The following is a 23751-nucleotide window of genomic DNA, read 5'->3' on the forward strand; positions in this document are numbered from 1 at the left end:
CTGGACAGTGAGGGGGTGGTGGGACTGGGGGGGTGAGGGGTGGGGTCGGGGGAAAGTGAGGGGGTTTGGGGGACGGGACAGTGAGGGGGGTGTTTTTTACTGGACAGTGATGGGGTGTGGTACTGGGGAGTGATGGGGGTGGGGTTTAGGGGGGGAAAAAGTGATGGGGTGTGTTTCCCTGGGCAGTGAGGGGGTTTTGGGTCCGGGGAACATAAATTGGGGTGGATAGGGGCGGGGAAAATTTGGGGTGGGGGTACTGGCCAGTGATGGGGTGTGGTAATCCCCCGTGTTTGGGGTTTGGGTCGGGCCGTGAGGGGGGGTTGTGGAAACTGGACGTGAGGGGGTTTTGGGGAAACCCGGGGGGAGTGGGGGGTGGTACTGGCATGGGGGGGTGGGGTTTTTACTGGCCATGATGGGTGTGGTACTGGGGAGTGATGGAGGGGTGGTATGGACATTTGATGGGGGGGTGGTCCCGGGGGGTGATGGGGTGTTGGTACTGAGACAGTGATGGTGGTGTGGGGTACTGGGGATAGTGATGGGGTGTGATACTGGACAGTGATGGGTGTGGTACTGGGGAAGTGATGGGGGGGTGTGGTCTACTTGCTGGACAGTGATGGGGTGTGGTGGTACTGGACAGTGAGGGGGTGGTGCTACTAGGACAGTGTATGGGGTGTGGTACTGGTGGAGTGACTGGGGATGTGGTACTGGACCGGTGATTGGGGATGTGGTACTGGGACAAGTGTAGGGTGTGTGGTGTACTGGGGAGTGATGGGGTGTGATACTGGACGGTGATGGGGTGTGGTACTGGGACAGTTGATGGGAATGTGGTACTGGACAGTGATGGGTGTGGGGTACTGGACAGTGATGAGGGTGTGGTACTGGACAGTGATGGGGTGTGGTACTGGGGAGTGATGGGATGTGGTACTGGGGAGTGATGGGGTGTGGTACTGGACAGTGATGGGGTGTGGTACTGGACAGTGATGGATTGTGGTACTGGACAGTGATGGGGTGTGGTACTGGACAGTGATGGGGTGTGGTACTGGGGAGTGATGGGGTGTGGTACTGGGGAGTGGTGGGGTGTGGTACTGGACAGTGATGGGGTGTGGTACTGGACAGTGGTGGGGTGTGGTACTGGACAGTGATGGGGTGTGGTACTGGGCAGTGATGGAGTGTGGTACTGGACAGTGATGGGGCGTGGTAGTGGACAGTGAGGGGGTGTGGTACTTGGCAGTGATGGGGTGTTGTACTGGACAGTGATGGGGTGTGGTACTGGACAGTGATGGGGTGTGGTACTGGACAGTGATGGGGTGTGGTACTGGACAGTGATGGGGTGTTGTACTGGACAGTGATGGGGTGTGGTACTGGACAGTGATGGGGTGTGGTACTGGACAGTGATGGGGTGTGGTACTGGACAGTGATGGGGTGTGGTACTGGACAGTGATGGGTGTGGTACTGGACAGTGATGGGGTGGGGGGGTTACTGGACGTGAGGGGGTTTTTGGGTTGGACAGTGGTGGGGTTTTTTCCTGGGGAGTGATGGGGTTTTGATTTTGGCCCGTGAGGGGGTTTGGGGGTACTGGACATGGGGGGGTTTGGGGGTACTGGGGGGGAAATTGGGGTGTGGTACTGGACAGTTGAGGGGGTGTGGTTTATTGGACGGTGCTGGGGGGGTTGGGAAAATTTTGGGCAGTTGAGGGGTTTTTTTGGTTACGGGCCCCGTGATGGGGGGGTTTTTGGGGGGTGGGGGGATTTTTAGGGGGGTTTGGTATTTTGGGAGTGGGGGTTTTTGGTGTTCCCTGGGGCAGGATAGGGTGGGGAAACGGGCCCGTGAGGGGGTGTGGTACTGCCCGTATGGGGTTTTGGGTACTGGGGGTGAGGGGGGCGTGGTAGGGGGGTGGGACAGGGGGGGGTGTGGTACTGGACAGTGGATGGGGTGTTGTACTGGGGAGTGATGGGGTGTGGTACTGGACAGTGATGGGGTGTTGTACTGGGGAGTGATGGGGTGTGGTACTGGACAGTGATGGGGTGTGGTACTGGGCAGTGATGGGGTGTGGTACTGGACAGTGAGGGGGTGTGGTACTGGGCAGTGATGGGGTGTGATACTGGACAGTGATGGGGTGTGGTACTGGACAGTGATGGGGTGTGGATTATTGGGGAGGGTAGTAATGGGGTGTGGATTATTGGGGAGGGTAGTAATGGGGTGTGGATTATTGGGGAGGGAGTGATGGGGTGTGGTTTATTGGGGAGGGTAGTAATGGGGTATGGTTTATTGGGGAGTGGAGTGATGGGGTGTGGTTTATTGGGGAGGGAGTAATGGGGTGTGGATTATTGGGGAGTGGAGTGATGGGGTGTGGATTATTGGGGGGGAGTAATGGGTTGTGGATTACTGGGGAGGGAGTTATGGGGTGTGGATTATTGGGGAGGGGAGTGATGGGGTTTGGATTATTTGGGAGGGTAGTAATGGGGTGTGGATTATTGGGGAGGGTAGTAATGGGGTGTAGTTTTTTTGGGAGGGTAGTAGTACTGGAGAGTGTGGCTTAGTGGGGCGGGTCGTACTGGGTGTGGCTTCTTGGGGAGGCTAGAGTAATGGGAGTCGTTCTTATTGGGGCGTGGCGTGATGGGGTGTGGCTTCTGGGGGCGTGGAGTGCTGTGGGTGTGGTTTCTGGGGAGTGGAGTGATGGGGTGTGGATTATTGGGGAGTGGAGTAATGGGGTGTGGTTTATATGGGAGGGTAGTAATGGGGTGTGGATTATTGGGGAGTGGAGTGATGGGGTGTGGTTTACCTAAGATGGGGAGATAGATGATACTGGGGAGAGAGAGAGAAGTATATGGAGGTTATTTCGTACACAGCAATTCCGACAAGAGGAGAGCTATCCCTCTATCTCCAGTGCTTCACGGGTTATTACACTACTTAATTATACCTAATTACTGAGAAGTTGGTACCTGAGGTTTCAGACTGAGCTAGATACACAGAACAGAAATCAAATACATTTTCATTCTTTAGAATCTTCATTTAAGTACTTTACTAATGTCTATTGAGATTTTGGTTGTATATTAGTGTAAATCCTGTAAGCCTGGTAGATTATGTAAGTGCTCTTAATTGCTATTTGGGTTGGGTAGGTAAGTGTCATACTGGCCCAGCATCAAGATGGTCAGATGGGTGACACCCCACAGGGACAGACATAGGCTTGACACTTTACCTGTATAAATATAAGTTGTTTTTGTTTTTTTGAATTAAAGTTATCATTTCTACTTGATAATAATCATTTAGACAATACTATTGGTATCATTTGATAGTGTAAGTTATGCAGTTTATGGAAGTGTTTTTATTATTTTAAACAATGCAGTAGTTTGGGCACTGTATTGATTTATATGTCATTTGAGGTATATAATAATACTAAAAGTCTAAATTGATTTAATATGAAATGTTTGGAGTAAAATATTATTAATATGGTTAAAACTAGAGTGTGTCATCTAGAGATGCTAGATTATAGATTTTGGATATCAGTATTGGTTTTGTAAATAATGAAGTCTAAAGATGATAGAGAAACATATTACTGGGGATTCAGAGGTCAACCTGTGGATTGGTAGATGGCCTTAGGGGATGACTTCTCTGAGGGTCAGAGAATCATTATATGTATGTCAGATGTATGTGCGAAAAAGAGAGAGAAGAGAAGGAAGAAATAGGGAGAGAAGAGAAGCGAGGAGAATAGAGAGAACAGAGAGAGAAAAGGAAGAACCTGCTCGCTAGACTGGCTGTATACCTGCTCACTAGACTGGTCACTAAACCTGCTCACTAGACTGGTCACTAAACCTGCTCACTAGTCTGGCTGTATACCTGCTCACTAGACTGGTCACTATACCTGCTCACTAGTCTGGCTGTATACCTGCTCACTAGACTGGTCACTATACCTGCTCACTAGTCTGGCTGTATACCTGCTCACTAGTCTGGTCACTATACCTGCTCACTAGTCTGGTCACTATACCTGCTCACTTGACTGGTCACTATACCTGCTCACTAGACTGGTCACTATACCTGCTCACTTGACTGGTCACTATACCTGCTCACTAGTCTGGTCACTATACCTGCTCACTTGACTGGTCACTATACCTGCTCACTTGACTGGTCACTATACCTGCTCACTTGACTGGTCACTATACCTGCTCACTAGACTGGTCACTATACCTGCTCACTAGACTGGTCACTATACCTGCTCACTTGACTGGTCACTATACCTGCTCACTTGACTGGTCACTATACCTGCTCACTAGACTGGTCACTATACCTGCTCACTTGACTGGTCACTATACCTGCTCACTTGACTGGTCACTATACCTGCTCACTAGACTGGTCACTATACCTGCTCGCTAGACTGGTCACTATACCTGCTCACTTGACTGGTCACTATACCTGCTCACTAGACTGGTCACTATACCTGCTCACTTGACTGGTCACTATACCTGCTCACTAGACTGGTCACTATACCTGCTCACTTGACTGGTCACTATACCTGCTCACTAGACTGGACACTATACCTGCTCACTAGTCTAGCTGTATACCTGCTCACTAGCCTGGCTGGTATACCTGCTCACTAGTCTGGCTGTATACCTGCTCACTAGTCTGGCTGTATACCTGCCCACTAGTCTGGCTGTATACCTGCTCACTAGTCTGGCTGTATACCTGCTCACTAGTCTGGCTGTATACCTGCTCACTAGTCTGGCTGTATACCTGCTCACTAGTCTGGCTGTATACCTGCCCACTAGTCTGGCTGTATACCTGCTCACTAGTCTGGTATACCTACTCACTAGTCTGGCTGTATACCTGCTCACTAGTCTGGCTGTATACCTGCTCACTAGCCTGGCTGTATACCTGCTCACTAGTCTGGCTGTATACCTACTCACAAGTCTGGCTGTATACCTGCTCACTAGTCTGGCTGTATACCTGCTCACTAGTCTGGCTGTATACCTGCTCACTAGTCTGGCTGTATACCTGCTCACTAGTCTGGTATACCTGCTCACTAGCCTGGCTGTATACCTGCTCACTAGCCTGGCTGGTATACCTGCTCACTAGTCTGGCTGTATACCTGCTCACTAGTCTGGCTGTATACCTGCTCACTAGCCTGGCTGGTATACCTGCTCACTAGTCTGGCTGTATACCTGCTCACTAGCCTGGCTGTATACCTGCTCACTAGCCTGGCTGTATACCTGCTCACTGGACCATTTTGCTTGCTCATTAGGTGTTAAGACATGCTTGTGTTGGGCCAGTGAACTACTCATCACACACAGACAAATATCAAAGGTATTATATTCTCCATACCTACTTGAGACACTTGTCAGTTAGTGAACCAGAGATTCACAGCCCCCTGGTTAACTGGTTACAATGTATGTCTATAGGCTACAGTATTAGAGACCAAGATAGGAAACAGACCGATGTTTAAAACAAGTAGAACACTATGTACAGTATTACAGACTGAGATAGGAAACAGTCCGATGTTTCATACAAGTAGAACACTATGTACAGTGTTAGAGACCGAGACAGAAAACAGTCCGATGTTTCATACAAGTACAACACTATGTACAGTGTTAGAGACTAAGATAGCTAGAAAACAGACCGATGTTTCAAACAAGTACAACACTATGTACAGTGTTAGAGACCGAGACAGAAAACAGACCGATGTTTCAAACAAGTACAACACTATGTACAGTGTTAGAGACCAAGATAGCTAGAAAACAGACCGATGTTTCAAACAAGTACAACACTATGTACAGTGTTAGAGACCGAGACAGAAAACAGACCGATGTTTCATACAAGTACAACACTATGTACAGTGTTAGAGACCAAGATAGCTAGAAAACAGACCGATGTTTCAAACAAGTACAACACTATGTACAGTATTAGAGACCGAGACAGAAAACAGTCCGATGTTTCAAACAAGTACAACACTACATATAGTGTCAGAGACTAAGATAGCTAGAAAACAGACCGATGTTTCATACAAGTACAACACTATGTATAGTGTTAGAGACCGAGACAGAAAACAGTCAGATGTTTCAAACAAGTACAACACTATGTATAGTGTTAGAGACTGAGATAAAAAAAACAGTCCGATGTTTCATACAAGTACAACACTATGTACAGTGTTAGAGACCAAGATAGAAAACAGTCCGATGTTTCATACAAGTACAACACTATGTACAGTGTTAGAGACCTAGATAAAAAACAGTCCGATGTTTCATACAAGTACAACACTATGTACAGTGTCAGAGACTAAGATAGGAAACAGACCGATGTTTCATACAAGTACAACACTATGTACAGTGTTAGAGACCAAGATAGGAAACAGTCCGATGTTTCAAACAAGTACAACACTATGTACAGTGTTAGAGACCAAGATAGGAAACAGACCGATGTTTAAAACAAGTACAACACTATGTACAGTGTTAGAGACCGAGACAGAAAACTGTCCGATGTTTCAAACAAGTACAACACTATGTACAGTGTTAGAGACCAAGATAGGAAACAGTCCGATGTTTAAAACAAGTATAACACTATGTACAGTGTTAGAGACCGAGACAGAAAACTGTCCGATGTTTCAAACAAGTACATGCACTACGTACAGTGTCAGAGACTAAGATAGCTAGAAAACAGACCGATGTTTCAAACAAGTACAACACTATGTACAGTGTTAGAGACCAAGATAGAAAACAGTCTGATGTTTCAAACAAGTACAACACTATGTACAGTGTCAGAGACTAAGATAGCTAGAAAACAGACCGATGTTTCAAACAAGTACAACACTATGTACAGTGTTAGAAACCGAGATAGAAAACAGACTGATGTTTCAAACAAGTAGAACACTATGTACAGTGTCAGAGACTAAGATAGCTAGAAAACAGACCGATGTTTCAAACAAGTACAACACTACGTACAGTGTTTCTGCACTTCATGATAACTCAAAGTCACCACGACTCCTCGAAAGAGCTTCTAAAAACCTGCAATCAATCGTTGTCCACACACCATGATACCTTCTCAAGAGTTTGTTGAAGTTGTTGGTACCACTTGACAACAACTAGAGCAGAAATTCGACCTCCCAGTGCCAGCCATCTCCCACTGATTTAGTGGGGATGAACTGACACACATACACACCAGATCTCTGTTAGCCTCTAACGTAGTACTACTTTTTTCAATTAAGTAAAATATGTCTGAGAAGAACTTTTATCAGATAAAGATGTCAACTAAGTCGTCATATTGGTGACCATTATCAACTAAATAGTTTTAAGGCTAGCAGCAGACACAACTCACCAAAAACTTCAATCTTCAAATCAATATTCTATTCATTTCACCATGATGTTAACCCTCCACCCACTGACCCCAAAGGCAAGCCAATTCGTCAAATTACAGCTAGCTGTTGATATTGATGTTGTTAATGATATATTAACAAATTCAAACAATCTTAAACTCATCCTTTGACCTGCCAGACACCTTTTGAATTCTTTGAAAGAACCATAATAGACAACTGATACCTGTAACATGATGGTATAGTTTGGTTTACTGTTGTTTAACATTCTATCAACATCTAAGGTTATTTAGGACAGCCTCCCCTGTCTGCGAGATGCATGCGTGTAAATTTAGTCACTTCTTATGATCATGCAACGGGTACAGCAGGTACAATTCTTACACCCTACCTACAGGTCAGTGTAATATGATGACAATATAATCACCATGGAACTGGACACAATATTGACAATAACCACAGTGAGATCTACATAACCTATAAACGATTGTCTTACCATGTGAACAGTTAAACCTGTTCTATTAGTGACACCAGCCTTACCTGACAAACACAGATGGTACAGAAGTTCTGTTGCCAGGTGTCTCCGTCGTCATAGACAACGCCATCTACAATACACTGTGGGTAACACACACACTGGTCCAAGGACTTCAGCGCCTCCTTCAGATACATATTCTGTAACATCAAAAGATATTACTTAACAGTCACAGCAAATAATATCTAATTATAAAATAAGAAAAAATTATGTAACATCAAAAATATCATGGGGGTTAAAACAAAACAACCCTCCTATAACATTAAAACAAAAATACAACACAAGCTCTATAACTTTGTTTCAACTTCTGAACTGGATACAAATGGTAAATATGTAATACCTATTTGAGATGTTTATCTCTATATTCTTGGTAAATATATAATACCTATTTGAGATTTATAATACCTATTTGAGAAGTTTATCTCTATATTCTTGGTAAATATATAACACCTATTTGAAATGTTTACCTCTATCTCCAGATTGTTGACAACTTCGTGTATATCTGGTTCATCTCCATAGCGATACCTGGCTGAGAATTTGGGTGTGATGTTATCATCCTGCTGCATGGCTGAGGACAAGACAATGATGTCAACAGTTATTGTTCTAAACAAGATGTTATCAGTTTGGAGAAGTCAGTGACTCAAGTTCTTGACATCAGTTTGGTCAGTATTCAAGTTCTTGACATCAGTTTGAAAGTTCAAACTAACCCACAGAGGTAGGGTTTATTTTTGAGTCACAATTTTTATTTTCTGAATTTCATGCATTTTTGTGTTCAAAAGTCCTCAGCAATATTGTTGAGCAACAAATTAATAATAACTACTCTATTTTGAGAAGCGGAATCATGGGGCTACCACAATGTTTTTTCATGATAACGTAAATGTTTCTGAAAACCAGGACTATGGATTACCAACAATGCATACACCAAAGATTTCATAAGTTGGGACACAACTTTTTGATTAGTGCTGTGTTTGGTCACTACATTTAGTGGTGCCAAGGTTGGTCACTATTTTTAATGGTGCTGAGTTTGGACACTTTACTTTTATGGCCCTGAATTTGGACACTTTACTTTTAATGGTCCTGAATTTGGACACTTTACCTTTAATGGTCCTGAATTTGGACACTTTACTTTTAATGGTCCTGAATTTGGACACTTTACTTTTAATGGCCCTGAATTTGGACACTTTACTTTTAATGGTCCTGAATTTGGACACTTTACCTTTAATGGTCCTGAATTTGGACACTTTACTTTTAATGGTCCTGAATTTGGACACTTTACTTTTAATGGCCCTGAATTTGGACACTTTACTTTTAATGGTCCTGAATTTGGACACTTTACTTTTAATGGTCCTGAATTTGGACACTTTACTTTTAATGGCCCTGAATTTGGACACTTTACTTTTAATGGCCCTGAATTTGGACACTTTACTTTTAATGGCCCTGAATTTGGACACTTTACTTTTAATGGTCCTGAATTTGGACACTTTACTTTTAATGGTCCTGAATTTGGACACTTTACATTTAATGGTCCTGAATTTGGACACTTTACTTTTAATGGCCCTGAATTTGGACACTTTACATTTAATGGTCCTGAATTTGGACACTTTACATTTAATGGTCCTGAATTTGGACACTTTACTTTTAATGGTCCTGAATTTGGACACTTTACTTTTAATGGCCCTGAATTTGGACACTTTACTGTTACTTTGTTGTGACACTTGACTTATATTGGTGCTTTAATATAGAGTTTGGAAACTTGTCTTTCAATAATGCTGAAATTGGGCACTTGAGTTTTAACAGTGTTGAGAGTTTGTTTGGACACTTAACATTTAGGCGTGCTGAGATTTTGTTAAGACACTTGAATTTTAATGGTGCTGGGAGTTTGTTAGACTTGTAATGTTATGGGGCGTTTGTTTTGATAAATTTGAGTGAGACTGAGTCTTTAGGACACTTGTGCTGACTTGGTATAGATTATAAATTTAATTAGGAATATCAACCATAAATATTGACTGATGTTTAATGGTATTAATAACAGTTTGGGAGTCAGGCTGTCGGTTCCTACATTCCTTTATGGACTACATCGGCCATTAACTTGGGGGGGTCAAAATGAAAGAAGCACAGGACAGTGATGTGTTACCATCAATAACGCACATGACTTTTACCCTTATTTTTATCCCCTCGTTGTAATTAGGAAGGCTTTAGAGATGAGATTAGGAAGCCCGACTTGTGTTGTTGTAGGTAATGAGGGACAGACAGGTGACAGCCAAACTACAACAGGGAGAGCACCTGTTTAACTACATACACTTCCTCTATATACTCGCACAACAAAGATGTTTCTGTCGGCACTTTAATTCTACGTTTGGGGAGTGATTTATATCTACATAAAAGTTTCTCACTCCAAAATACCATGCATCTTAGATATTATGAGGTGAAATGTTATGATCTTAAGATCTCGGATGAAGAAAATTTCAAAGAAATATTTCCTCACATTATTAGAGACGACAAGCAAGACTAACATTAGTATCTCCTTGCCTTCTAACAGATTACAGTTTATGGCGACCTTAAGAGATCTATGGCCTTGAGACCAAAAAATCTACTATAATTTCACTCCCTTAGTTGTATCACGTTTTTACCCTGTTAAAATGCCTGAAGACTTGCCAATACCCCGGTAAAAACACATTAATTTTCACTTTCCATGCAGTTTACCCCTCACATTGAATTACCTCATTCTTGCTCAAATTCAGGTGTATTTAAATAAATACATATACTATTACAATTTCAAACCTCTGCAAGGTTAATGTTCAAAGGTGTCAACATCCCAGGTAAAATTTACATATGTGAACCCTTAATCTGTTGATACTTTCTGGGACTAAATTACCAGATCTCCTCATATTACATGCAAAATTCTATGTGAGCATGATATCCACTTAATAAAGCAAGAGTGCAAGTTGAGCATAACAGAACTGGCATAGGTCTGAGAACTACAGCTTGATAAGCTTACAACTTCAAAATTTGTTAAAGTGAAACACAACATTTTTTTTTAATTTGAAACAGTAATACAGCTATGGCTCCGGCTATTAAAGACCCAATCATACAAGGTCCTTGACATGCTAACTCTTATGCTATTAAAGACCCAATCATACAAGGTCCTCGACACGCTAGTTCTTAGGCTATTATATATATAAAGACCCAATCATACAAAGTCCTAGACACGCTAGCTCTAAGCCTATTAAAGAGCCAATCATACAAGGTCCTCGACATGCTACCTCTTAGGCTATTAAAGACCCAATCATACAAAGTCCTAGACACGCTAGCTCTAAGCCTATTAAAGACCCAATCATACAAGGTCCTCGACATGCTACCTCTTAGGCTATTAAAGACCCAATCATACAAGGTCCTCGACATGCTACCTCTTAGGCTATTAAAAGACCCAATCATACAAGGTCCTCGACATGCTACCTCTTAGGCTATTAAAAGACCCAATCATACAAGGTCCTCGATAAGCTAGCTCTTAGACTATTAATGACCCAATCATACAAGGTCCGTGACAAGCTAGCTCTTAGGCTATTAAAGACCCAATCATACAAGGTCCTGGTCACGCTAGCTCTTAGGCTATGAAAGACCCAATCATACAAGGTACCCGACATGCTAGCTCTTAGGCTATTTAAAACCAATCTTACAAGGTCCTCGACAAGGTCCTCGACACTCTAGCTCTTAGTCTTCCTAAAGTATTAAATTCAACCATGTTGAATAATTTATCTCCTGAAAATTCAAAATCTACCCTGAAACAACCATGCATGTATATGTGAAAGTCAGCCAGATCACCTGATGTTAAACAGTAAATGAGCCTCAGCATTAGCAATTTAAATGACATCAACTGTCAGCCTTATCAACCCACACTGGTCTGGATTAACAGATAATTAAAATCTAGATAAGGTGCCACCTCAGCAGAACTCCCACATCCTACACCAGCAGTAGAACTGGTATGGACCACTGGTTCCAACAGAACAGGGTTTCGGCTATTAATCACCTGATCTAAAACACCATCTGGACCTTATTCAGTAATTAACTTCTACTCATCTGCTTTTTCACATAAATTTCAAACGCAATGTTTTAAAAAAAAAATAGGACTCGATTATGCAAACTTTACAAAAGAAATACGAGGATTCAGGTGGAGAGTGTGGGGTGAATGTTACCATGGGGTTTACATCTGTAAGGAGGTTGGCTACACAGTTGTTAGTTTGGGGCATTGGTAGAATAAGCCACACCCTGATAAAACCCCTTTTATATAAACCCCGTGGTGAACTGTACTTCCTTTGAAATAATATAGAGACAGTCTCTTCTCCCTAGATATTGGATTTATTCATCGGCTTCATTATTTCAAAACCAATACAGATCGTTAGCTTGTCCCCTCTGGTGCTGGTCCCTACTTCAAAATTGGTCAAAGTCAAAGAATTTCAAAGCTATTTCTTCATTGTTTTTCCTTTTTTGAAACAGGATGGGGAATAAAAATAACAATGGGCATGTATCTCTCACCAGCTACTAATACAGCTTTGAATTTGATATATTACATTCCTGTGGCTGCTAAGCTGAATACCTCTTCATTTCAATATGAGAGCAGGCTATGTGTGTTCATTTCCACAAACTTTGTAGCCTACGCCTTCAGTCAGTTAAATCCTGGCTCATATATATAAATGTCACCTTTGACAAACTATGTGGGTCAAGGTCATTCATGTGAACGAACATGCAAGCATACTACAGACCCAATACTAGATCTCTTGCTATTTTCTGATATATTGGACTCCTGTGCCCTTGAAAGCAGATCAGATATCAAGGTCATTCATATGAACAAATTTGGTAGCTTTTTATCCAAGTGAGCTACATATACAGGCCCAATATAAGTGTCTTGGCCACTTGTTTAATAAGAAGTTATTTAAATTTGGTGTTGCCTGGACAGATGGACAACAGACTGATACCACACCATGATCTTCTCTTTAGCTCGATGGGTTGAGCATAAGACTAGTAAGCCAGAGGTCCCGGGTTCGATCCCTAGCGGGCTCTGTTACATAAAGTACATTTATCCTTCAATAAGTAAATCATTTACAGTAACCACGGCATAAAGTACACTTATCCTTCAATAAGTTAATAATTTACAATAACCACCATCTAATCTATGTTATTTAGTTTAACACCTAAACACCAATAGCAATGCTAAGACATCAGTGTGTGTTGTAAAGTGTTGAGGCACCTGAACAGGTGTGAGATTAAAACCTCTAGCACCTACCTAACCCCAGCCAACATGGAGGGTATTAACGGTTAAATCATTACAAATGGCAGTATTTATTGGGGGAATGCACACCATCGACAGCCATGGATATGGGTATTAAGGGTATAATGGTTTAGCCATTACAATTTGTCGCTCCATTGATAAGCATACCTTGATACTGGGTACAGGTCCGGGGCTTCCTCGTGATATAGGCAAACAGCTTTGCATCAAACAGCAAGCCCTGCAAACAGTTCATCGAACATTGAGAAAAACACAGCAAAAATCTCGGGGTACTGAATATGGTTGTGGATGTTATCAACTGCCAGACTCAATGTTAGACATTGGTTTTCTCTCATAAATGTAGTTTTAACAGGACACAAAACTAATACATTAATTAGGATCAGCATAACTTTTAAGAACAGTTTTAGAAATAGAATTCCTGCATATTACTGCTTTCTTGGTTTCATTGTTAAATAACAGAATTTATCACTAAAATGTTATTTAATTATTTACTATTTCGTTTTTCAAGGTAACAAAGACTTGGTAAAGTGCCCAGATGTTGGCATGTTACATAAACAGCTGACAGTTTAAAAGTACATTATTGTAAGGGCTATTGTAAGACTGAAGTGAAAGTAATCGCTTGTAGAAATTAATTAAACTTACAAAGTTACATGGTATGATTTTATAGAGAAAAAAAGTCATCATCATACAAGAGTGTAGATATATACATGATACAGTCTCGTCACACCTGGTAAACCGTTTATCTAGGATAAGAAAGCCAATTAGAAGCTTGGATTACCACCAACAGGTGTAATAGCAGTATATTTGAACACATTGTCATGCAGGGAGTAGAAAACACACAGGAAACAGATCTACTTGGTCTAACTGTCAGGAATGAAGCACCAATTTCTAAAATGTTTACATAATCTTACAATTCACCACAGATAAATATTTGCACAATTTAACAATTTTTGAAACATAAATATTTGTACAATCTTTCAACTCATTGAATAACTTGTGAAAGTCAACAACCCTAGTATCTGTTGTATATGCATGAGTGGGATGTGATTAGACTACTGGCTGTCGGGTATTTATAACACGTACATAACAATTGCAAGAGGCCCAGAGGGCCTGTATCACATACCTGGTTGGATATGACCAAAAGTCAAAATATGTTCAAGTTGAATTTGTTAATAGCTTTGTCTGTTGATGTCAAACAATGCAATATGTGGTTATGAGGAAGGGATCTCAACTGCTTCAAAGATAAAACCCAGAAATGAAGTCCAGACTCCCTAGGGGTGTAAAAAGATCGACCCAAAGGATTGCTTTAACATTATTGTGTTTAAAAAAAAAACCTTGGGGTAGGGAAAGACTCCAGGGCCTATTTTTACATCATGATTGTGTTTATCTCTTTATGCCAAACGAAGGTATTTACGGTTATTGAGTTTGGGATCTCAACAGTTTCATAAATATAACTAAGAAACAAAGTCCCTGGGGGTCGGCCCCATCATTTGTATATATTTGAATCCATGCCGCCTAGGGATGTTACAGCTGAAATATAAATGTTATACATAGCTTGGTTTCAGAATAGTCATTAATATCATTACTGCAAAAAAGGATATCTTTGGCCCCATCCCTCAGGCCCCTGGCATGTTGGCCCCACCATTTGTACAATTTTAATCCCTAGCCCATAGGGATGCTTCCAGCCAAATATGACCGATATCCATTGCTTAGTTTCAGAGAAGTTGTTTATATAAATTGAGCCAAATTGACCCCTTTTGGCCCTGCCCCTCAGCTCCTGCGGGGGTCAGTCCCACCATTTCCATTTGTACAAATTTGAATCCCTACCCCTAAGGGATGCTACCAGTCAAATATGAGCAATATCCATTGCTTCGTTTCAAAGAAAAAGTTGTGTATATAAACTTTGCCAAATTGACCCTTTTTGGCCTCCCTTAGCCTCCCACCCCATGCCACCAGTCAAATTTTGTTTAATTCCAATTAGTGGTAAGGAAGAAGTCAATTGTTGAAGGCCGGACAGACACCGGGCCGGCAGATGTTGGACAGACGGACGAAAGGCACCTCGGTATGGCATAAACTTGCCTTGGTCCTTTGAACCAGGTGAGCTAAAAATCAGGAGACTTAAACAATATCTCGGATACAGTAAAGTGTTTCTACCATATCCACAATATTCCCAGTTATCAGATACAGAGTTTTCTAGGATCTAAAGACAGATTTATCACAGAGGCAGTTAATATCTAAAATCTAGGAACACTTGAAGATGCCCTTCCTTGTATATCTTGTTATATCCTTATGACACAGCAACTGTACTACTACCAATTCAATGCAGGGGTCAAGGTGACAGACTCTCAAGGTCAGCAACTACTGACTGGATCTGACATTTGACAGAGATTACTTGTCAGTATACAATCTGTGTCGAAATAGTTATTAAAGATAATTTGAAGAAGTTTAAATATTTAAAAGTTTTTCTCCAATTTGTATCTCATGTTTTACCCATATATGCTTGGATTTTTAAATAACTAGCGACTTATAAATAACATTGCATTTGTATTGTCCTTGGGTACAGCGCCAGCTCCAACAAGTTATAATAAACATTTAGATTCTCATAAATTCTAATTGTCTGGACAACAAGTACACAGGTACAAATACAAGTCAGTATTCAATCAAATCTAACAGCTTTTACAAGTTAAATCTTTTTTGTGCTGCAAATTTCAAGGACTTCATCAGAAAAGTACAATAATGTGATAACTTCATTGTTGTATCTCTCCTGTATGTACTAAAATGTATTGACCTTTTGGAAAGCTATACTTACTGTGAATTTTGGTGACCTCCTGGGATCGCTGAGAGACACTTTAGCAGTAGAAGGGATTTTCATCAGGGGCTGTGAAAGCTGTATAACATGTTCAGCTTCACAGCCGTGTCGTACAACCACTGTTGTTCGATTTATATGCAATAAAACACTGAAAAACTTCAACACAGGGGCAGATAACTCTACATCCTTCCTCTGGAATGATATTTTCCCCTGGTATCTCACAGTTAATTTGCGACTCTTCATATTAATAGATACGTCTAGGATGGGTAATAATTTCTTATGGTGATATATAGACAATAGAGGTACGGTTTTCAGTCCTTTATCACTCTGACCAGATATGTAATAGCTCAAGTCTCCTTTGTACTTTCGCCAAACTTTTCGTATTTGTTTACTATTTAGAATTTTTGGGTTCCACTTGTCAGTAAGTTTAAATCCCTTGGGAGTAAGTTTTTCCACACCAGGTGAGTCCTTTAATTTTCTTATTAAACGCACAAAATCCATTTCTGAAAATACAAAATTAAAGCATCATTATATCATTGGCAGAAAAACAAATCATTAAAAATTGTTATATCCAACTCCAGAAATACATTAGTACATTAACAAATTATATACTTCATTTGGCTTAGTGTTTTGGGAGAAATTAAAGTGGAGGATTTGGGTAATCTTACCAACTCAGGTTGATGGGGGCTGTTTGTCTATTTCCCTTTTGCCTATTGGGGGGGGCGGGGCTGTTTGTCTATTTCCCTTTCACCTATTGGGGGGTTATTTGTCTATTTCCCTTTCACCTATACTATTGGGGGGCTGTTTGTCTATTTCCCTTTCACCTATTGGGTGGCTGTTTGTCTATTTCCCTTTCACCTATTGGGTGGCTGTTTGTCTATTTCCCTTTCACCTATTGGGTGGCTGTTTGTCTATTTCACTTTCACCTATTGGGTGGCTGTTTGTCTATTTCCCTTTCACCTATTGGGGGGCTGTTTGTCTATTTCCCTTTCCCCTATTGGGGGGCTGTTTGTCTATTTCCCTTTCACCTATTGGGTGGCTGTTTGTCTATTTCCCTTTCACCTATTGGGGGACTGTTTGTCTATTTCCCTTTCACCTATTGGGGGACTGTTTGTCTATTTCCCTTTCACCTATTGGGGGACTGTTTGTCTATTTCCCTTTCACCTATTGGGTGGCTGTTTGTCTATTTCCCTTTCACCTATTGGGTGGCTGTTTGTCTATTTCCCTTTCACCTATTGGGGGACTGTTTTCCTTTTTTCTTTCACCTATTGGGGGGGGGGGGGGGGGGGGGAGGGGAGGGGCTGTTTGTCTATTTCCCTTTTGACTATTGGAGGGCTGTTTGTCTATTTCCCTTTCAACAATTTGTAGGTCATTCCTATATTACAGCTAAAGTTTGGATTGCCTTCAGGAATAAAGACTTGATGAAGTGGAGAGTAGAGTAAAAGTGATATTATGGTACACGACCCCTATACACCCTGTCAGAGAACTCCACAATGGACAGAATAGGGTTTTATAACTACTATCACCTATCATTATAAGGATTACTCTTGGTTAATTCCTAATTATCTGCTTGAGGTTTGTAGAGAGACAGGGTGATATTACCATGGCAGTTTTTAATTGTAAATCGTAATTGTAAACTGTTTTATCTTTGCGTTTTCCCTTTCTTGTTACATTGCTATCAGTAATTGGTCTACTTTAGTACCAATCCTCATTAATTCTGAAAGCATGTACATACACTACATATACTCCAGTACACTGCCCCTATACGTCCCCATCAGTGGTACAGGTGTGACCCTTACATATACTACGGTACATGGCCCCTATACACCCCACCACTGGTACACGTATGACCCTTACATATACTACGGTACATGGCCCCTATACGTCCCCATCTGTGGTACAGGTGTGACCCTTACATATACTACGGTACATGGCCCCATATACCCCACCGCTGGTACAGGTGTGACCCTTACATATACTATGGTACATGGCCCCAATACACCCCACCACTGGTACAGGTGTGACCCTTACATATACTACGGTACATGACCCCATATACCCCACCGCTGGTACAGGTGTGACCCTTACATATACTACGGTACATGGCCCCATATACTCCGCCGCTGGTACAGGTGTGACCCTTACATCATCTTGCTGTAAACTATCCAAACTGGAAATATCAATAAACAGAAAGCAGATTGCCATCATATGTGCATGCCTACATTGTAGAGATAGTGGAGTATCTTAATATCCCACACCTAACCTCCAACTGCCCATCTAAATCAGAGTTCATCAAAACATAGAAAGATAAGTTATGAAATCAACTAACAAAGCAGAAAACACACACAGTACATGGAACACACACAGTACAGGGAACACACAGTACAGGTAACACACACAGTACAGGGAACACACACAGTACAGGAAACACACAGTACAGGGAACACACAGTACAGGGAACACACACAGCACAGGGAACACACACAGTACAGGGAACACACAGTACAGGAAACACACACAGTACAGGGAACACACACAGTACAGGTAACACACACAGTACAGCAAACACACAGTACAGCAAACACACACAGTACAGCAAACACACACAGTACAGCAAACACACAGTACAGCAAACACACACAGTACAGCAAACACACACAGTACAGGTAACACACACAGTACAGCAAACACACAGTACAGCAAACACACAGTACAGCAAACACACACAGTACAGCAAACACACAGTACAGCAAACACACAGTACAGCAAACACACAGTACAGCAAACACACAGTACAGCAAACACACACAGTACAGGGAACACACACAGTACAGCAAACACACAGTACAGCAAACACACACAGTACAGCAAACACACAGTACAGGGAACACATAGTACAGGGAACACACACAGTACAGGAAACATACACAGTACAGGGAACACACAGTACATGATACACACAGTACAGGAAACACACAGTACAGGGAACACACACAGTACAGGGAACACACACAGTACAGGGAACACACAGTACAGGGAACACACAGTACAGGGAACACACACAGTACAGGGAACACACACAGTACAGGGAACACACACATTAAATTGAACACACAGTACAGGGAACACACACAGTACAGGGAACACACAGTACAGGGAACACACACAGCACAGGTAACACACAGAGTACAGGGAACACACAGAGTACAGGAAACACACACAGTACAGGGAACACACAGTACAGGGAACACACACAGTACAGGGAACACACACAGCACAGCAAACACACAGTACAGCAAACACACAGTACAGGGAACACACACAGCACAGGGAACACACAGTACATGGAACACACAGTACAGGGAACATACACAGTACAGGGAACACAGTACAGGGAACACACATAGTATAGGGAACACACATAGTACAGGGAACACACATAGTACAGGGAACACACATAGTACAGGGAACACAGTACAGCAAACACACATAGCACAGGAAACACACACAGTAAAGGGAACACACAGTACAGGAAACACACAGTACAGGAAACACACACAGTACAGGAAACACACAGTACAGGGAACACACACAGTACAGGAAACACACAGTACAGGAAACACACAGTACAGGAAACACACACAGTACAGGGAACACACAGTACAGGGAACATACACAGTAAAGGGAACACACACAGTACAGGGAACACACATAGTATAGGGAACACACATAGTATAGGGAACACACATAGTACAGGGAACACACATAGTACAGGGAACACAGTACAGCAAACACACATAGCACAGGAAACACACACAGTAAAGGGAACACACAGTACAGGAAACACACAGTACAGGAAACACACACAGTACAGGAAACACACAGTACAGAAAACACACACAGTACAGGAAACACACAGTACAGGAAACACACACAGTACAGGGAACACACAGTACAGGGAACATACACAGTAAAGGGAACACACACAGTACAGGGAACACACAGTACAGGAAACACACATAGTACAGGGAACACACATTGTATAGGGAACACACAGTACAGGAAACACAAATAGTACAGGGAACACACATTGTACAGGGAACACACAGTACAGGAAACACACATAGTACAGGGAACACACATTGTATAGGGAACACACAGTACAGGAAACACAAATAGTACAGGTAACACACACAGTACAGGGAACACACACAGTACAGGTAACACACACAGTACAGGGAACACACATAGTACAGGTAACACACATAGTACAGGGAACACAGTACAGGGAACACACATAGTACAGAGAACACACACAGTACAGGGAACACACATAGTACAGGGAACACACACAGTACAGGTAACACACACAGTACAGGGAACACACACAGTACAAGGAACACACACAGTACAGGGAACACACATAGTACAGGGAACACACACAGTACAAGGAACACACACAGTACAGGGAACACACAGTACAGGGAACACACTCAGTACAGGGAACACAATAGGATGCAACAAACAGAAGGCACTGCTGAAATAGGAAGTTTTTACCTCATTATTAATTTCCATGTTTATTTCTAATGAATAACTAGAACACTGTAAAATGGGAGTTGTAGAAAAGTATTGGAGTATTAGACTCAGTGGTATATCACCCCATGATGCTGTCACAATAACAGATAAATGGCCATTTTCAAGGTTAAAGGTTACATATTGGTAGCTAGAGGTCAAGTTCTCTGTAAATGTAAACTTTTGAGAACAAATAATAATGAACAAAATGTTTGTAGGTGAAAATGACATTCCAACAGATGGGTGACCATGCCTGGTAAGTGATCAACATGTTATGTAATGGAGGGGATTACATCCGGAAATTTATAGATATAATGTCCTGTTTATCTCCAAAACTGGCTGTATTACCAATAACAATGTTTGATCAGTCGTCTGTAAATTGTGTATCAATGAGATATCAATGTGTCAATACCAACACCTGGGGAACACAGGTCTATGTAGTCCTGGACAGCTGTGATGTTTCTCTACTCCCTAAAACAATACCCTGTAACAGTCTCCCTGACCAGATTAGTGTTTTGTACTATACAGCAGACAGGTGTATCATCCCAGTCATCAGCTGTCAGACTGTCTACTGTCCACACCTTGCCTGTTGGCTGTATACCTGTTATGTGTGTTCCACCAGCTGATTGATGAAAGTATGTACACCAAACACTAGAGGTGGTCAGTTGATTGTAAAGCTGGCTTTAGTAATGTAACAGGAGAGGAGAAAATGTAGCGGCCAGACCGGGGTTTGAACCCGGGACCTCCGAACACTAGCCGGATGCTCTATCAATTGAGCTACCTGATCACCGATGACCGGTATCACTTTAATCTCATATCTAGTCAGTGAATAGAATCACTTTAATCTCATATCTAGTTAGTGAATAGGATCACTTTGATCTTGTATCTAGTCAGTGAATAGGATCACTTTAATCTCGTATCTAGTCAGTGAATAGAATCACTTTAATCTCATATCTAGTTAGTGAATAGGATCACTTTGATCTTGTATCTAGTCAGTGAATAGGATGATCACTTTAATCTCATATCTAGTCAGTGAATAGAATCACTTTAATCTCATATCTAGTCAGTGAATAAGATCACTTTGATCTTGTATCTAGTCAGTGAATAGGATCACTTTAATCTCATATCTAGTCAGTGAATAGGATCACTTTGATCTTGTATCTAGTCAGTGAATAAGATCACTTTGATCTTGTATCTAGTCAGTGAATAGGATCACTTTAATCTCGTATCTAGTCAGTGAATAGAATCACTTTAATCTCATATCTAGTTAGTGAATAGGATCACTTTAATCTAATATCTAGTCAGTGAATAGGATCACTTTAATCTAATATCTAGTCAGTGAATAGGATTGCTTTAATCTCTTATCTTGTGATCTTGTATCCAGTGAGCAAATGCCAACTGTCCAAACCTGTCTATAAAGGTCACCTTAACTTAATGTGAATTTACCTCTATTATATATATATAGCAGTCACATGTCTAAGACAACTTTTCCCTGCTCCCTCGAGAGACCTTTATACAGAGGTTGACTTTAAACTAACCATTTCTAATAAACCTATCAATTCTATATAAGTAATGATTAACTATCAATAAACCTATCAATTCTATACAGGTAATGATGAACCGTCAATAAACCTATCAATTCTATACAGGTAATGATGAACCGTCAATAAACCTATCAATTCTATACAGGTAATGATGAGCCGTCAATAAACCTATCAATTCTATACAGGTAATGATGAACCGTCAATAAACCTATCAATTCTATACAGGTAATGATGAACCGTCAATAAACCTATCAATTCTATACAGGTAATGATGAACCGTCAATAAACCTATCAATTCTATACAGGTAATGATGAACCGTCAATAAACCTATCAATTCTATACAGGTAATGATGAACCGTCAATAAACCTATCAATTCTATATAAGTAATGATGAACCGTCAATAAACCTATCAATTCTATACAGGTAATGATGAACCGTCATCTCTAGATCAACTGATCCAGTCTGGACAGATTGTAACACCAACCGGTCAGTGGTCATCTCCAGCTTCCCTGCCTGGTAAGATGATAAATGGAGACAATGTATTTAACTGTACATAAGCTGTCAGAAATATATAGTGCCAATGAACTATAAACAAGGGCCCAATGGGCCCAAATCGCTCACCTGCAATGCAGTGATCTTTTCATATATGGATCCTGCAGTTATTTGAAAGCATGCTACAGGACCAATATAATAATGTCTCTCTGCACTTTGGCTTTTCACTAAAAGTCATTCAAAGATTTAAGCATACTTGATCGACGTGATCTTGAATGCAAGTCAGGGTCATTCATTTGAACAAACTTGGTAGCCCTTTACCCCAGCATGCTACAGACCCAATATTAACTCCATGGGACTCTTGGTTATTGAGAAGAAGTCGTTTCAAGATTTTAGCCTTTTTGACTCCTGTGACCTTGAATGAAGGTCAAGGTCATTCATTTCAACAAACTTGGTAGCCCTTTACCCAAGCATGCTACAGACCTAATATCAACTCCCTGGGACTCTTGGTTATTGAGAAGAAGTCGTTTAAAGATTTTAGCCTTTTTGACTCCTGTGACCTTGAATGAAGATCAAGGTCATTCATTTGAACAAACTTGCGAGCCCTTCACCCCAGCATGCTACAGGCCAAATATTAGGTCTCTGGGACTGTTGGTAATTGAGAAGAAGTTGTTAAAATTTTTAGCCTTTTTGACCGCTGTGACCTTGAATGAAGGTCAAGGTCATTCAATTGAACAAACTTGGTAACCCTTTACCGCAGCATGCTACAGACCCAATATAAACTCCCTGGGACTCTTGGTTATTGAGAAGAAGTCGTTTTAAAATGTTAGCCTTTTTGACTCCAGTGACCTTGAATAAAGGTCAAGGTCATTCATTTGAACAAACTTGGTAGCCATTTACCCCAGCATGCTACAGGCCAACTATTAGGTTTCTGGGACTGTTGGTTATTGAGAAGAAGTCGTTTAAATATTTTAGCCTTTTTGACTCCTGTGACCTTGAATGAAGGTCAAGGTCATTCATTTGAACAAATTTGGTAGCCCTTTACAGCAGCATGCTACAAACCCAATATCAACTCCCTGGGACTCTTGGTTATTGAGAAGAAGTCGTTTAAAGATTTTAGCCTGTTTGGTCCCTGTGACATTGAATGAAGGTCAAGGTCATTCATTTGAACAAACTACGTAGCCCTTCACCCCAGCATGCTACAGACCCAATATCAACTCCC

The 23751-nt window shown here is 41.5% G+C and overlaps 1 protein-coding gene across 1 annotated transcript in view; it reads right to left on the reverse strand.

The window, feature by feature from the left end:
• The window catches only part of LOC117328494, a gene marked incomplete in the record, with an annotated part of 86662 nt that extends 78198 nt beyond the window's left edge, over window positions 1-8464 (reverse strand). The window contains 2 exon segments of the mRNA XM_033886031.1: window positions 7835-7966; window positions 8294-8464. Of these exon segments, the coding sequence (XP_033741922.1) occupies window positions 7835-7966; window positions 8294-8392 (231 nt within the window).
• Between the last annotated feature and the right edge of the window lie 15287 nt (window positions 8465-23751).

The sequence above is a fragment of the Pecten maximus genome, chromosome 5, assembly GCF_902652985.1.
Source record: "Pecten maximus chromosome 5, xPecMax1.1, whole genome shotgun sequence".
NCBI classification, from domain to species: Eukaryota; Metazoa; Mollusca; class Bivalvia; order Pectinida; family Pectinidae; genus Pecten; species Pecten maximus.